This window comes from Callorhinus ursinus, unplaced genomic scaffold, assembly GCF_003265705.2.
Source record: "Callorhinus ursinus isolate GAN/ISIS: 27379988/994484 unplaced genomic scaffold, GSC_fseal_2.0 scaffold34, whole genome shotgun sequence".
Lineage (NCBI taxonomy): Eukaryota > Metazoa > Chordata > Mammalia > Carnivora > Otariidae > Callorhinus > Callorhinus ursinus.
Genome location: NW_027397096.1, coordinates 10,603,596 through 10,620,837, shown reverse-complemented (window position 1 = coordinate 10,620,837; position 17,242 = coordinate 10,603,596). Strand labels below are relative to the sequence as shown.

The following is a 17,242-nucleotide window of genomic DNA, read 5'->3' as shown; positions in this document are numbered from 1 at the left end:
AGATGAGAATGGTTGGGTGGAATTGATAATGGAGGATGGTCAGGGAAGGCTTCTGTGATAAAATGACATTGAGTTTAGACTTGAGTAAAGTGAGTAAGTAAACCTTGTGGATATCTGGGGAAAGGCTCAGAAGGAGGAGCAAGTGTAAAGGTTCAAAGGTTGGAGTTTTCCTGGGATGTTTGAAGAACAGTAAGGAAGAGCCATTGTGGCTGGAGCCACATGATTGAAGGGAACAGTAATAAAAGATGAGATCAGAGGAGTAATAAAAGGCCTACTTATGTAGTGCCATCCTGAGTTTTTTGTTACTGTTGGTTTTTTTTTACTCTTAAGACGGGAAGATTTGGGAGCATTTTGAGCAGAGGAGGGACATGGTCTGACTTGAACACCTCTGTGTTGAGAATAAGTGGAAGGGTGGTGGAAGGAGAGAGAAACAAAGGCTCTTTAATAATCCATGCAAGAGATGATGGTGACCAGTATGGTGGTCACAGAGGTAATAAGAAACGGCTGGATCCTGGGTATATTTTGAGTAATGAGCCAGTAGTATTTTTGGATGGATTGGATACGGAGGACCTCAAGGGTGATTCACAGATTTGGGATCTAAAGAACAGGACCTGTGGTCTCCATTTACTGAGATGGGTAGGAATGGGAGGAGCAGTTTTGCAGAGCTCACTTTTGGACGTGTTAAGTTTGAGATACCATTTGGGCATCCAGGTAGAGTTCAGAGAGGTCTGCTCTAGAGACAAAAATTGGTGTCATCAGCGTATATATAGTATTTGAATTATAAACTGCACACACACACACACACACGGACATAATTTAAATCTGTGAGATGAGATGGTCATCCAAGACGGAATATAAATAGGAAATGAGAAGGTCTGAAGACCAAAGCCTTGGGTTTTTCTGTTTAGAGGTGATGGTAGAAAGTTAGGATTTTTTTAGTCTGCCTGAGAAAAGGCTTGGAGGGTTTTTGAACAGAACATAATGTAATTTTTGTTTTGAAAAGATCACTTCAGCAGCTGAGTGGAACCTAGGATGTAAAGGCAGAGGGTGGGAAGGAGACCATTTGGGAGGTCAGCTATTGCACTTAGCTAAGCTAGAGAGGTGAGTTGGACATGGATGGTAATGGTGGAGGTGATAAAGGGTATGATTCTGGATATATTCAAAAGTTAGAGTTGACAGGCTTTGCTGATTGGCTGGATGTAGGGTGTGGATATTAGCTGTACACATTTCTATATTTGCATAAAATTTCTGTTGATGGTTCCTCATCAAGAATAGGTTTTACTTAAATATCTTTTGAACAGGGGAAGATGGCTGAGAGGTAGCAATCAGTCATAAAATATGTGCGTGTCAGGCACACTGCTAGATACAGTGCAGATACAGGAATGAATGAGACAGATGCAGTCGAGGGGAATGAGTACACTGAATAGAACAGGTCTCTCTCAACATATTGACAGACTGGGAATGGAATGGAGAAGACAGTGTACAGATTCTTCTCCGTTAGACTTTGTTTGATGAGAAATTTTCAAGGTAAGTGATGTATCCATAATACTTTAAATATACTTTGCACTAAAAGGGAGTAAATAGAGATTTTGAAAATTCTAAAGAAAAATAAATATTAATCAAAATTTTAATGATTTATTTTTGATTAGGTCCAAACTAAATGACATGATAGATGCTATTCCAAAAAGTAAAAAGAACAAGAGATGTCAGTTGCACTCCTTAGATACACACAAACCAAAACCTTTGGGGTAAGTGGAATCCACTATCAAGATGCTTTGTAATTGTTAAGATTATAAATGTTGACTGTATTTAGTAAAAAAAAAAAAAAACACTGCTAGTTTTATTAATTAGTTACACTACAACGTAGGTTAAAATAAATGTCTCGTGATTCTATAAGGCCTTTCTGCATTGAGACTGTGTAGGGTCTGAATATAGATTTGATTTTTCTTTTGGAGATTTTTTCCCCTTATATTAAATATGTTTCAGAGGAGGAAAGTTGCGATCTTTTTGGATATTTATTTAGCCAATACTAAGTTTTTCAAAGTAATGATATCATTATTTGATCTATATAATAGTCATAATGTATAAATTATTTTTTTGTCTTTCTTATCTCTAGGTATTCTTAATAATTTATCAAGGATTAAAAAAAAGTCTTGGATCAGTTGTAGCAATATGTATTTATGTAACTTAATTTGCAGTTTTGTTCTGGTTAGATGGTACAATGCCCAAGGCTGCTTTTGCCCCCATCTCCCAGCACATTGTTACACTTGCCCCCTACAAAATTGCTTGAGGTTGGGGGTGGTAAGGAAAGGCCATGGAATTTGAAGGGGGGTAAGAAGTAACTTGTGTTTTGAAGAGAATGGGATGATATAAAACAATACTGGATTGCTTTAAAAATTAATTTTTTTCATACCTCATTAATAGTGTTGACACCATTGTTGTATAGACCTTTTCCTTCCTGGTAAAAGACCTGGATGACCAGGTGGTGATATGTTAGTATTTGTTTGTTTTCCTATACTCAGGAACAAGATTTTTAAAAAATTTTATTATGAAAACTGCCCAACACATAGGAAAGTAGAGAGACTATTCGGGAACCTTCCTTCCTACCAAATATCTTCACCCAGATTCAGTAGTGTTATCAAGATTTGTCACATATGTTTTATTTATCCATCTTTTTCTTTGCTGAAGTATTTTAAAACAAGTCCCAGGCATCACGCTTTTTTCTCCTACATATTTCCACATGTATCTCTAAATACATGGACATTATCTTTCATAACAACAGGGCCATTATAACACTTAACAGAATTAACTGTAATAAACTAATACCCAGTTTAGATTTCCACAGCTTTCTCTAAAAGTGTCTTTTTACATGGATTTGTTAGAATCAGGATCCAAACAAGAACCACAAAGTATATATCTAAATGTGAGAGTACTCTGAACCTTCAGTGAAGCTCTATAAACCTAAAGTGGTTATCGAAAGAAAATTGTTACTTTACATACCTGATTTACCAACATCTTTAGAGAATTGTCTTTCTAAATGTAAAATTCAGTCTAGTTTCCTCATTATGCAGTAACCTTTAACTGAATGACCTGTTGGCTAAAGCCACAGAGTAGTATCGTATTAGAAAAAGCCTGCCTTGTGGTTTTTTTGTTATAAATATTCTTCATTGCAGAACCAAAGAGCAGCAGATCTCAACATCTTACACATCGGCTCATTGTTACCTTCCTTCGAAGACCATTTCTTCTACTTTTCCTCTGGGTTCCATTTCTTCTTGTTCTCAGTGACTTTGCTTTATCAATTATCTACTTTTGTTAAATTGACATAAGCTATGTTTTCCTATCTTTCAGTTTAAAAACAAAAACAAACCTCCACAGACTTCACATTCCCCTTCAGCTACAGCCCCACCACAAAGCCAAATGTTTTAGGAGGTTGTTTGCTGAATTAAGAAATCAGTATGAGTTGGTCTGGAGCACTGTCTCCTAAGGTAGTTTCAGTTATTCCCACACACCATATGGATGGCAGGCCAGGGAGTACAGTGTGCTTAGCCAAGACTCCCTCTCCTCCACTTTGGATGGCCACTGCCATTGTATGATACTGTGACTCTCCATTTTACGTATTTCCACTGTTATTCCCCCTTTTCTCTGTTTAGACTTTCTCCAGGGAAGTGTTAACAATTGATTAGGTTTCAACCTAATCAATGGCAACAATCCAGCTCAGCCTTCCTGAGAGTTCTTGTATCTATGCAAGTAACCCCAAGTTATTGGCTGCCTGGGAGTAAGTTTGAGATCCAGAAGAAAAGTCTAGGCTGCATTTGTAGGCCTGTTGCTGATAACTGAAGATTATCTTAGAGAATAGTATGTAACGTCTGTCTAGAGAGTGAGTAAGAAAGAAGAATGCTGAGGAATTTATTCAGTTTATTGGTAGAAAAGAAGCTAGTAAAGAAACTTGAGAAAGAGTGGCCAGAGAGGTAGGAGGAAGCCAAGGGAAAAGAGTGTTTCATGGGGGTCTGGTCAGCTGTGTTGAATGCTGCTGAGTCATCAAGGACCCAGAAGTGTCCATTGGATATAGCAACACTGTGATAATTGGTAATCTTGATGATCAGATCTGTGGTTGAGTGGAAACAATCTGGATCAGAATGGGTAGAAAAGTGATTGTGATAGAAGGTTGTAGTGGATTAAGCTATGAGAGGAAAGTACGGGAGTGGAAAGACTTCTTTTTCAGAAAGCTTGATCTTGAAAGGAAGGAATGATATAAAGACAGTCTAGAGAGGTTACGGATAAAATCTTGATTTGAACTATAGCATTTTTTAAAAGTATTTTTTAGATTAATGCTCTCATGTTCTGATGATATAATAATCATTCCCCAGCTCTGATTTCATGAACCTTTCCCTCAATTGTGAGAACTTGGGTTTGAGAGTTGATCAGTTTTAGGAGATTATGGATCACTCAAGCATAATTAGAAAAAGAGGAAATATGGGCGTTGAGAGTAGAAGGATAGAACATGGAAGACAGAGCAGTGGTTGAGGTCTTTGTTTCAAATTAGAGTGCTGAACCTTGCTTGAGCCCTTGTGACAGGGAATAGGGAGTTGAAATGTACGGATGAACTTAAATTGGTGGGCAGGGAGTTGAGAAATACCTGTTTAGCTATATAGAGTTGGTTAAGTAAAGATACAGAGATTTTTCCATCTCAAGCATCCAAGGTAACGAATTTCTAGGGCTGTAGTGAGACCTGCAAAGGAACAGGCAGGAGCCGGTTGTTCAGAATCATGAAATAATCAAGAAGAATATCATTGAATGGAATAGAGACACACATTTCTTTTGGAATTTACATCTGCAACAAAGCAAAATGCATGACCAGCGCCACATTGAAACCTGTGGGGGAGGGAGAGTCTGGGAAGTTTTTAGTAAGTTTTTTAAAAATTATTTATGTAGTATTTATTACTGATATAGGCTGTGTAAAGTGTTCATCTTAGTGTGCTCTCCTTAGTGTAAAAATTTGTTTACTATAATTAGATTAATCTGATTTTTTTTTTTCTCAGCTACTTATAAATGTGAAGGTAGATAAGAGTTTTGTTGCCGTGGGTTAGATATAAAACCACATTAAGTAGATCAAAACATTTTAGAATTTTCAATTTGTGGAAGATTGATCCATGTTTATAGGTGAAAATACTGTGTGTTTTTGTTTTTTTTTTTTTTTAGCTCTGTTGACTTTAAAGTATTCCAAGTAGATTTGCTCATAAAATGCTTAGTATCTTAATGAGTTGGTATCTTCATAAATGTAAATGTTGTTAAATTGTGTCAAATAAGCTTAATAGTTGAGCAGAAATTTTTATGTAAAGGTATGAGCATATGTTTAAATAGTATTTTAATATGATTAAAATGAATATGTAATTATATACAAACTTGTAAACTTATTCTACTATAAATGTATTAAAGAGTTGATGATTTTAATTTAGACTATAGAAATTCCTCCTTCAGATCATCTCAGTGTCACTAAGCTTTGTACTATACTGTACTACAGTGAAGGGAGCAGTAGCAGTGTCAGTTCAGAGAAGTTAAGTACAGATAAGAGAAGTAGTGAAGACCACAGGAAGGACAGCAAGTGTAGGATCATTTTCCATTATGGACCTTTCCAGGGAACAGCCAGGTAAAATCAAGCAATCCTTTACTCTGCCTTTTTTAATGTTTTACCCTTATCTATTCCTCCTTTCACTAGTATTTGTTTCTTTCTGCAGAGGTTGTTGGATGGACGTATGGGAACTAATGTCCCAAGAATGCAGGGATGAAGTAGTTTTAATTGACTCTAGTTGTCTTTTAGAAACACTAGAAACATATCTGCGAAAACACAGGTAAGTCTAAAGGTCGTCACATTATAGTTGGAAGGTGCCTTGGTGCTCTCTCAGTCATTCAGATTGACCTGTTACCTCCTTCATATAATAGCACTCCAGTCTTCCCATTGATACCTGGTGCTGGGCAGAGCTTAATGTTAGGGTAAGCAGTTCCTTCATGGGATGACTCAGTGTTAGCCTTCTTGTGTTGAGCCGGCATCTCCTCTTTTTTGTAATTTTTACCTGTTGGTTCCAGGCCAATAAAGTATACTTAATTGAGTAAAGTGTACTTAATCACTTTGGAAACTCTAGTGTTCCTTGTTTTAATGGTAGAAGCATTTCATGTTGTCATTTTCAAAATTAAAGTTCAAATTAGCACCTTTCATTTTGTAATATTTTGAAAGATTTCTTCTATAATTGTCAAGACCTAAAAATAGAGTTAGAATTTGGTTCTTGTACTAAAAAAGTAACTTCAGGTTTTTCTTTTTAAAATACTACTTTACAAAGGAATTTTTTTTTAAAGATTTTGAGAGAGAGTGCACAAGCGGGGAGAGGGACAGTGGGAGAGGGAGAAGCAGGCTCCCCGATAAGCAAGAAGCCCAATGTGGGGCTCCATCCCAGGACCCTGGGATCATGATCTGAGCTGAAGGCAGATGCTTAACCGACTGAGCCACCCAGGTGCCCTACAAAGGAATTTTCTCTAAGTGTCATTAACATTTGGAAATTCGTAGGGAGGGAGAGTGCAGTAGGAAAGGAAACTGGTAAGGGAGCCATCTAGAGATAGTATTCTTGGGGGGAACTGTACTCTTTTAACATAAATTCATAAGTTATTTGGTATGTGATTGTGTGTTCTTTGACGTGGGACATAAATACTTTGGGGATACTTCTAGAAAACATACGTGAATGTTAAAAACTAGCGTTTTCAAGATTGGTGTTTATATGGCAATGAGCTAATGACTTAATCTGCATACTAAGTTTATTCAGTGTTTTTCTTTTTTCAGTTACAAACTTTCTTGTTTATATGCCTTTTTGGTTGATTATACCCAAGTAGAGAATATGTCAAATATTTGTAGTTTTGTTGGAGAGGGATTATACATATTTAGATATGTAGGTCCGTTATAGATTCCTTCCCCTTTCAATATGAATTGATCCTTATATTCAATATTAATTGGTCCATCCAAAAGATAGCTTTTTGGGGTGATAAATTACTAGTTATAAGAGCTAATGTTTAGGAGTTTCCTATAATGGTTGTAGGTGTTTCCTGTATTTGGACGGCAGTATTTTATGCCTATTAGAAGGTGGAATCTATTTGATAAATATCTGAAGGATGGGGAGAAGTACAATTAAGAGAGATTGCTTTGAATCTGGGTTCTACTGATTATAACTTTGTACAAGTTACTTTTCTTTGCCTCCATTTTTTTAAGACAAAAATAGTGATAGTACTGTAGGATTAAATTTGTCATGAGGATAGACGATACACAGGCTAACTTAGAACAGTATCTGGCTGGGAATGAAAGCTGGTGCAGCCACTCTGGGAAACAGTATGGAGGTTCCTCAAAAAGTTGAAAATAGAGCTACCCTACAACCTAGCAATTGCACTACTGGGTATTTACCCCAAAGATACAAATGTAGTGATCTGAAGGGACACCTGCACCCCCATGTTTATAGCAGCAGTGTCTACAATAGCCAAACTATGGAAGAAACCCAGATGTCCATCAACATGAATGGATAAAGATGTGGTATATATACACACTGGAATATTATGCAGCCATCAAAAAAAAAATGAAATCTTGCCATTTGCAATGATGTGGATGGAACTAGAGGGTATTATGCTAAGTGAAATAAGTCAGTCAGAGAAAGACAATTATGATACGTGGAATTTAAGAAACAAAGCAGAGGATCATAGGGGAAGAGAGGAAAAAATGAAACGAGGTGAAACCAGAGAGGGAGACAAACCATAAGAGACTCAATCTTAGGAAACACACTGAGGGTTACTGGAGGGGAAGGGGGTGGGGGGATGGGGTAGCCGGGTGATGGACATTGGGGAGGGTATGTGTTGTGGTGAGCGCTGGGTGTTGTGTAAGACTGATGAATCACAGACCTATACCTCTGAAACAGATAATACATTGTATGTTACTTAAAAATAATAATACAAAATATATGTAAATAAAATGTGAATATATATATAAAATTAAAAAAAAAAACCCAAGTATCTGGTACATACATAGTAAGCACATTAGTGAATGTTTGCATGCCAGATTTGCAAGGTCTTGTTATTCCTATGTATCTAGTTCTTGTTTTAGGTCTATTTTGAGTTTTTGAGGTCCGTATAATCAGTTGAAAATGATTTCTAAATGTCTGAATAATGGAGGCGCCTGGGTGGCTCAGGCGGTTAAGCGTCTGCCTTCAGCTCAGGTCCTGGTCCCAGGGTCCTGGGATCGAGTCCCGTATCGTGCTCCCTGCTAAGTGGCGTGTCTGTTTCTCCCTCTCCCCGTGTCTGCTGCTCCCCCTGCTTGTGCACGCGCACACTGTCTCTCTCTGTCAAATAAACAAAATCTTTAAGAAGAATGAGTAATGTACCTTTTTGGCAATTCTGTTTTATTTAGTGGACTTTTCTGAGTACTTTATAATAAAGATTTGATGGGGAACTGGGGTGGCTCAGTCTCTTAAGTGTCCAATTCTTGATCTCGGCTCAGGTCTTGATCTCAGGGGTGTGAGTCCTGGCCCCGTGTTGGGCTCCATGCTGGGCGTAGAGCCTACGTGTAATAAAGATTTGATAACACTAGCCAGTTAAGTATTATGGTAGTACATGATTAGAAATAAAGTGTTAAGAAACTGTGAAACCTCTGCTTTAAAAAATGTTTTTTACATTTATGTGCAAGGTTACTTTTGAAAACTCGAAAAATCACTTTCATTCTTACTGCTTCCGTATAGTATTTTTAAATTGCTGTTTACTTATGCTTATTATGATTATGTACAAAGATACATTAAACTACCATGAGGATTTAAAGTAGTAAAGTAGGGGCACCTGGGTGGCTCAGTCATTAAGCGTCTGCCTTCAGCTCAGGTCGTGACCCCAGGGTCCTGGGATGGAGCCCCGCATCGGGCTCCCTGCTCGGCGGGAAGCCTGCTTCTCCCTCTCCCACTCCCCCTGCTTGTGTTCCTGTTCTCGCTATCTCTGTCTCTGTCAAAAAAAAAAAAAAAAATAGTAAACTAAGGGGAAAATATTTCAAGTTTTATTATTGTTACTGTATGACATCTAACCATTTATTTACCTGAAAATGTAAACTTATCTTTTATAACCTGAAAACATGGAAGTATTTGTTATTTCTGCATCCAAGTCTTTCTTCTCCCCCTCAAGGGGAAGACTTTTTTTTTTTTATTGTGGTAAAAAAAACATAAATTTACTTCCTAAACAGCCTTTAAGTAAACACTACATTACTATTAACTATATGCACATTGTTGTACAGATGTCTAGAATTTTTCATCTTGCCAGATTGGAACTACACCCGTTGAACAACAATTCCCCTTTAACCCCTTAACCCACGCCCTGGCAACCAGAGTTCTGTTTTCTGTTTTTATGAATTTGATTATTTTAGATAACTCACATATGTGGAATCATTTGGTATTGGTCTTTTTGTGATTGGCTTATTTAACTTAGCATAAATCCATGCTGTAGCATATGATGCAGAATTTTCTTCCTTTTTTAAAACTGTAATAGTCCCATTTATGTATATACCATGTTCATCTCTCAGTGGACATTTGGTTGTTGCACCTACATCTTAGCTATTTGTAACGATACTACAATGAACATGAGTGTGCAGATATCTCCTTTCGGATATATACTCAAAAATGGGATTGCTGGATCATATGATAGATGATAGTGCTGTTTTCGGGTTTTTTTAGGAGATACCATACTCTTTGCCATTATTGGCAGCACTTTTTTACAGTTTCAGCAACAGCAGTGTCAAGGGTTCCAGTTTCTCTACATCTTTGCCAACACATGTTTTCTATTTTTTTGATAGTGGCTATGCTAATGGGTATAAGGTAGTATCATGTGGTTTTGATTTGCATTTCCCTGATGATTAGTGATGTCGAGCAACTTTTCATATGCTTGTTAGCCATTTGTATATCTTTAGAGAAGTGTCTATTCATATCTTTTGCCCAATTTTTAATTTTTTTTGTTATTGAGTTGTAGGAGTTCTTTATAAATTCTGGATATTAACCACTTATCTAGTATGTGGTTTGCAAATACTTTCTCTCTGTGGTTGTATTTCACTCTCGTTTCCTTTGCTACACAGAAGTTTTTTGTGTTTTTTTAAGATTTTATTTATTTGTTTGACAGAGACACAGCGAGAGAGGGAACACAAGCAGGAGGAGTGGGAGGGGGAGAAGCAGGCTTCCCGCTGAGTAGGGAGCCCGATGCGGGGCTCGATCCCAGGACCCTGGGATCATGACCTGAGCCGAAGGCAGATGCTTAACGACTGAGCCACCCAGGTGCCCCACTACACAGAAGTTTTTAAGTTTGATGTAGTCTCATTTGTCTATTTGCTTTTGTTCCCTGTGCTTTTGATTCCTATCCAAAAAATCATCACCTATTCATTGTCATGAAATTTTTCTTCCTGTGTTTGCTTCTAAGAGTTTTGTAGTTTCAGGTCTTAATGTTGGGGTCTTTAATCCATTTTGTGTTAATTTTTGTAAATTTCTGTGTTATTTGAAGCATTAGTGAAACTGATTTAACTTGTCAGCATTATTGCCTGTGTTTACCAAGTGGATTTAGGGACTATTAACATATATTCATTTCAAGAAACATACTTAGATGTGTGCATCAAACTAATGTGTGGCAGTATAAGGGTAAATGCAGTAGGAAGTGTAAATTGCAAATATAGGAACACAGGGGAAGGCTGAATTCTAGTTATGGGAATTGCAGAAGGCGTCTTTAAGGATGGACATGATTTAGGCAAATGGAGAGGGATATGGAAAGGGGTGGGGAGGAAGCAGAAGAAACAAGATTTTGAAGTAGGGACACATCTGCTATGTTCACAGTAGTCCATTGTTTGTATGGTTTGTATACAGGAGCAGGGTAAATTGCCTAGGCAGGGGGAATTGGAAAGAAGACCTATAAGAGATGTAAGAAATAATTGATACCAGTTGGCTCCATGCCTAAAAGAGGATATAAGAAGAAGTTGGGAGTTAACTGAGGTTTTCTTCCTGGGTGACTGTATGAATGGTGGTGTTCTTAACGTGTTTGTAAGGGAACATTCATGTTGCCCTTGGTTTTGGAGAGGAAGTTTAACATGTTGCCTATTGTACATTTGTGATGTCCCCTATTTTTCAGTATGGGTTTAGCCCTCAGGCAAGAGGCAGAAGACTTGAACAAGAGCTGTAGAGGTGAGAAGTACACGTGTTGGCTGAAGCCATTGGAATAGAAGAGGTCACCTAGAGAGATGAATTTAAACTAAAGAGGTTGAAATTTCCTCATTCCACCAAGCTGATCTTCTCAGAGATGCAGTTATAAATTTTATGAGCCTAGCAATTTTATCAGACCAAGTTATTTTTTGTTTCAGGAAATCAAAGCTAAAGAAACAAGGCTCTATTTTTTTTTTTCTGACTGAATAATGTTTGGTTTCTAAAAGAAAATGTCATCATCCTCTACGTTCACACTCTCTTCTACACTTTTTTTCTCTTCTACTTTTGCTGCTGAAATTTAGACTACATTTCTATGTATATATTGTCAATATTATGATTGTGTATTGAGAAAAATGCATTTTTTTAAGAAGAAATTTTTTTGGAAGTTACTAGTAAACTAAAATTCCATATTCGACTTTCCTGTTCTTCTCGCCCCCACCCTCTTCCCAGTGTTTACCTAGTGAGGTGTTAAAATATAGCAAAGTTTGGACTCAGGGTTTACTGATAGAAGATGGCTATTTTCAGAGGCTAAAAGGAGAGGAATTCTTTGAGTCACTGGTTTGTGTGGCCTCTTGTTTTATTTCCAACTTGTACAAATAGCTCTTGAGGTGGAGATACTCTAGTCCTTGGCAACTGTTTTCTGAACGTGTATTTTATGAGCGAGCGGGGGTATGTCCGTCTCATTCTTCAGGCACACATCTCTCTCTCTCTCTTTAAGAATCACTTGCAAATGGAGATCTAGCTATATTCTAATCCCTAAATTTGTATTTCTCTTACATGTGTATGTTTTAAATGTGTGTTTGGAGGATTTTTTTTTAATGACTCCATACGGTAGGGGAGTGTCACTGTCTAGTACACTGTTACGTTTCATGAAATAATTATGCAGCAAGTTCTTAATTTTGAAGTTTTTCTTTTCACCAGGTTTTGCACTGATTGCAAAAATAAAGTCCTCCGAGCATACAATATCCTTATTGGTGAACTTGATTGCAGCAAAGAGAAGGGCTATTGTGCTGCACTTTATGAAGGTTTGCGGTGCTGTCCACACGAGCGGCACATACACGTTTGCTGTGAAACAGACTTCATTGCACATCTCTTGGGTCGTGCTGAGCCAGAGTTCGCAGGAGGGTATGAGTATGTAATTTGCTAGAATGGGCTATCTAGCGCTTTGCTTCATTTTATTACTGAAAGTTTATTTCCATCACCTTTTGCCTCAGTACATATGATATATGTATCAATTAAAGTGTGCCTGTAAAGATTTTGCTTTCTTTAAAGTATGCATTTCTTAACTGACTGAGTAAAAATAGGTAGGGAGAAAGTGTTGTGTGGTGTTCATTTCAGTCCTCTTCTCTTTGTTGCTTGAAGTAGATAGGCTTTTTTTTTTTTGGCTTTCATTATTATAGATTATCATTTTCATTTGAAAATGATTAGAGGGGATTTTCCCCCCTCCATCCATGCATTTCCATGTTTAAATTTTGTTCATAATGATGGTTTTTGCATAGGAAGGAAGGTCTTTGCAGCAGGGGGTTAATACTTTATTGACTGTAATTCATGAACTGTATATATTATTATTGAATTGCATAAGAACCTAAAATTTTATCTCTGGCTTTATTATGAAAATAAAGTTCAGAGAAAGTTGTTCTAGAATAAATTGAAGCCATTTTCCTTTGTGTTTTGCATATCAGCTCTCATTTGAGTGCGTACTTTCTGCTAGGCATTTAGAACACGAAGACTTATCCCTGAAATTCTGTGAACACTTCTACTGAAGGCTAGCCTGGAGGGCTTTTGTCTATGATTGAATCACATTGGCATTTCTCCATTCCCCCTCAAAAAAAAAAAAACAACAAAAAGCAAGTAGGCATGTTATAATTGGAAGGTGAAAGGAGCTGTCATGCCTACCTCTGAGCTGGACACATATATGACTTCTCTGTGCCCAAAAAACCATCTCTTCAGGGCCAGTTCCTGAATTATCTTATTTTTAGCAATATTAGGACTGAGTTCTGCCTGCATGTGTATTTCTTATTGGTTATATACATGTGTGCTTCTATGTTTATGTGTATATTGAATTTGAATGTATAACTGGCTTGTTATTAGATATGCAAATTGTTTTTAAAACCCGAACTTAGAGAAGTCTTACCTGTCTTTTACTGTTTCAGTAAAGGGTATTAGGAATTATGTGTGGTTTATTCTCCTTTACAGGCGAAGAGAAAGGCATGCTAAGACAATAGATATAGCTCAAGAGGAAGTTCTGACCTGCTTGGGAATTCATCTTTATGAAAGACTGCATCGAATCTGGCAAAAACTACGAGCAGAGGAGCAAACATGGCAGATGCTTTTCTATCTTGGTGTTGATGCTTTACGAAAGAGTTTTGAGGTAAGAACAGTGGGCTGCTTCAGTGTCTAAGATTGCTTAGTCACATTATTAGACTGAATGTTAATATAAGCCACCAGTCTGATTTTGCCTCAGAGGCTTGTGATCCACTGATAGTGTCATGGATTTGGAGGGGTTCGGGGAGGAGAATTGGAATCTAGAAGTTTGGGGGTTTTTTTTTAGTTTTGTAATCCTCTTATTCTGCCAGCTTTGTTTTTTAGACTTTCTCAGAGTAGAAAACTGAAGTTGATGATTACTTAGCAAGATGTTGCTATCAAATATATCTAATGAAAAGTTAAAAGCAGCCCCAAAATAAACGATAAAATTAGAAACCTTTAATGAGTCTCAGCTTGCCTGCTGATGTCCAGTAGCCTCTTTATATTGCTGTTTTGGGTTTAGTGCTTATGATTTGGTGACCTTTTTTTTTTGGTTCTACTCAGCACATAAAATATTGGCTAGTGAACATTTTGTTACATTCTAGGGCATGGTCGTAACCCTTTAACTGGGTCACAGATCCCTTTTGAGAATAATATGAAAGCTATAAACCCTTTTTTCAGAAGCCCATCCATGAGCTTTAAACATTGTTCTGGGGAGTCTAAGGAGATTTGTACTAGTTCTTGCTGAACACATTTCTGTTTCTTTTCTCTCTCTGTTTGTGACTTCAGAAACTAGATCATCTAATCAGGTTAAATAGTCTTCTCGTGTGAAGAAATGAATGTTTACTCACTGCATTAAAAATTTTGAAATTTGAAACTAGAATATTGCTGGTTTGGAATAGGAGTGTGTATATATAAGTCTGGCTCTCCTGTAGGGATTAGCGGTATATTCACGTGCTGTGGATGTTAAGATGTCATCATTTAAAGTATTAAAATTGAAGATTCTTTATGGATGCCCTGTAAAATTGCAACATGAATTACCTGTGTGTGGTATCATTTAAAATTAGCAAGTGAAGGGAGAAAAAATTAGCAAGTGAGGGACACCTAGGTGGCTCCGTCGGTTAAAGGTCTGACTCTTGATTTCAGCTCAGGTCTTGATCTCAGTCGGGGCTGCAAGTTCAAGACCCGAGTTGGGCTCTACGCTGGGCATGGAGCCTACTTTAAAAAATAAAATAAAATTAGCAAATGAGAATTTCCATGGAAAATAGAGGAAGTTTTGACCAACATTCTTAACTTTGTTTTTGTAATAGATGACTGTGGAAAAAGTACAGGGTATTAGCCGATTAGAACAACTTTGTGAAGAATTTTCAGAGGAGGAACGAGTAAGAGAACTCAAGCAGGAAAAGAAACGCCAAAAACGGAAGAACAGACGAAAAAATAAATGTGTATGTGATATTCCTACTCCCTTACAAGCAGCAGATGAAAAGGAAGTAAGCCAAGAGAAGGTAATGTTCCTTAATTTTGACTCATAATTATGTAGTATTGCTTTTTGCTAGATTTTGGCATTTTTACTCTGCTTTTCCAGAATGTGAGGAGCTGCAGCTTGTATATTGGCTTTTTCCCTACTATAATTGGTAAAAGCCAAAATTTTTAATGTCATGTATTCATTTTATAATGTTCAGTAGTTATCTTTTTACCTGATCTTAGCATGTTGTTAGGTCAAATGTGGAAAGTTAACTCTTTGCATGACCTAGAGCAGTTCTTTTTGGTCTCAGGACCCCTTTGCATTCTTAAAAATTACAGTGCCCAGTGTGCTTTTTGTTTATATGGATTATACTTATTAAAATTTACTGTATTAGAGATTAAAGTGAAGAAATTTAAAATTATTATATTATTATATATAATATATAATATAATTATATTTTTTAAAAAAATAAGCCATATTGTATGTTACCATGAATAACATTTTTTGAAAAATGTCACCCCCCCCAGGAGAAAAAGAAATGAGAAGAGTGGCATTTATTTTATATTTTTGCAGATCTTTTTAATATTTGGTTTAAAAGGAATTAGATGGATTCCCATATCTGCTTCATTTAGTCTATTTCCATAGGTTGCTTGGTTGAAGCATATGAAGAAAGTCTGGCCTCACACAGAAAAGGGAGGAATATTTTAATATAAACTTTTTCAGATAGTTGTGGCTATTCTTTGGTATTACAACTTAACAAGTGGTAGTTTCTTAAAGATTAGTTATGATGTGGAACCTGGCACCGGTCAGTGACCTTTTCATAACTCAGTTAAATTAAAACCCATTATTCATTCTTGTACTTTGAATAGATCTTTTACTCATGCATGATTCTGTAACATCATGCATTGGTCATTTGAAAGATACAGGTTTACTGAGTTATGCAGATCTTGCCAGATACTGACATTTCATTACATAATATCACATAATCATGTTAAAACCAGTACTGATCTCATCAGAAAGGTCTTTAAGTATTGGGAAGCTTCAAGCTCATTGTGCTTGTGTATACAAGTTTTCAAAATTCTGATTGTGATTTGAAAGTTTGAATTTTATCACTGACAACAAATACTGTCCATTGTTTTCCTTGAGGTGATGGGCTGACTTCATTTTTGAGAAAATGTCTTTTAAGTGTCTGAGTCTGAATAACCACGGTTTGTCTCTCATGCTTTCAAGTAAAATTAATGTTTCAGGATAAAAAACACCTAGTTCGGTATTTATAACTCAAACAGTTGCTCAAGTGCTCTTCCTTGAGATAACCGTTGTACTTTGGTATGCAGCAAAAGTGCTTTAAGCGTACTTCCTGTTTGTCACGTAGACTATTAAAAAGGCATCTGCTCGTGAGTTGATACTTAATAAAAATATTTTTATTGTCTTCATCAAAGAAATTCATAAGTGGAGTATCTACTTACTGATTTCTAAGAGTGCTTGACAAGTAAAGAATATAGTGACTGTTAGTACACTTTGATTGCCACTGCTTTGACTTGTGCTAAGTACCAGCAACTTTTCCCCACCATTGCTTTTGTACCATCAGTGTAAGTGTCAGTACAGTGAAAAAGGCAATTTGCATCTTAGTATTCTGATGAAAATAGTTTTGACCTAGGAATCAGCAGTCTACACTTTGAGAACTACTCTCCTAGATTTTCCTGATACCATTAACTCTTGCTTTTAGTTGTTCCATAGTCTTGATCAGTGGGTTAGTGATTTTTCCATGAGAATAATTTTTTCAGTTGTTAACTTCTTAGCTCCTAATTAGTTGATGTTAAGGAAATTAAAATGTATCCATTATGAAGGTAAGACTTTTTACTATCCCTTAAAATTGGTCCTTAAAGGAAACAGACTTCATAGAAAACAGCTGCAAAGCCTGTGGCAGCACTGAAGATGGTAATGGTTGTGTAGAAGTCATTGTTACCAACGAAAATACGTCCTGTACCTGTCCTAGCAGCGGCAATCTCTTGGGGTCCCCTAAAATAAAGAAAGGTAACCAAATACAGTTATCTTTTTCTTTTTTTTTTTTTTTTTAAGATTTATTTATTTATTTTAGAGAGAGCACGAGCGGGAGGGGCAGAGAGAGAGGGAGAGAATATCCAGCAGACTCTGCACTGAGCATGGAGCCTGACATGGGACTTGATCCCATGACTCTGAGATCATGACCTAAGCTAAAACCAAGAGTCTGATGCTTAACCGACTGCACCAGCCAGGTGCCCCTCTTTTTTCTTTTTTATGTAGGCTCCATGCTGGG

At 36.9% G+C, this 17,242-nt stretch overlaps 1 protein-coding gene across 5 annotated transcripts in view; it reads left to right on the top strand.

Annotated features, from left to right (window-relative positions):
* The window catches only part of GGNBP2 (gametogenetin binding protein 2), a 30,715-nt gene that overhangs the window by 9,934 nt on the left and 3,539 nt on the right, over positions 1-17,242 (top strand). For 2 of the 5 annotated variants that reach the window (XM_073879496.1, XM_025851140.2), the window contains 7 exons: positions 1,650-1,748; positions 5,522-5,647; positions 5,736-5,849; positions 12,159-12,368; positions 13,434-13,608; positions 14,792-14,986; positions 16,833-16,980. In XM_073879496.1, the coding sequence (XP_073735597.1) occupies positions 1,650-1,748; positions 5,522-5,647; positions 5,736-5,849; positions 12,159-12,368; positions 13,434-13,608; positions 14,792-14,986; positions 16,833-16,980 (1,067 nt within the window). The remainder of the gene's footprint in view (positions 1-1,649; positions 1,749-5,521; positions 5,648-5,735; positions 5,850-12,158; positions 12,369-13,433; positions 13,609-14,791; positions 14,987-16,832; positions 16,981-17,242) is intronic. The other 3 variants (XM_025851142.2, XM_025851144.2, XM_025851143.2) reach the window with 3 other exon arrangements.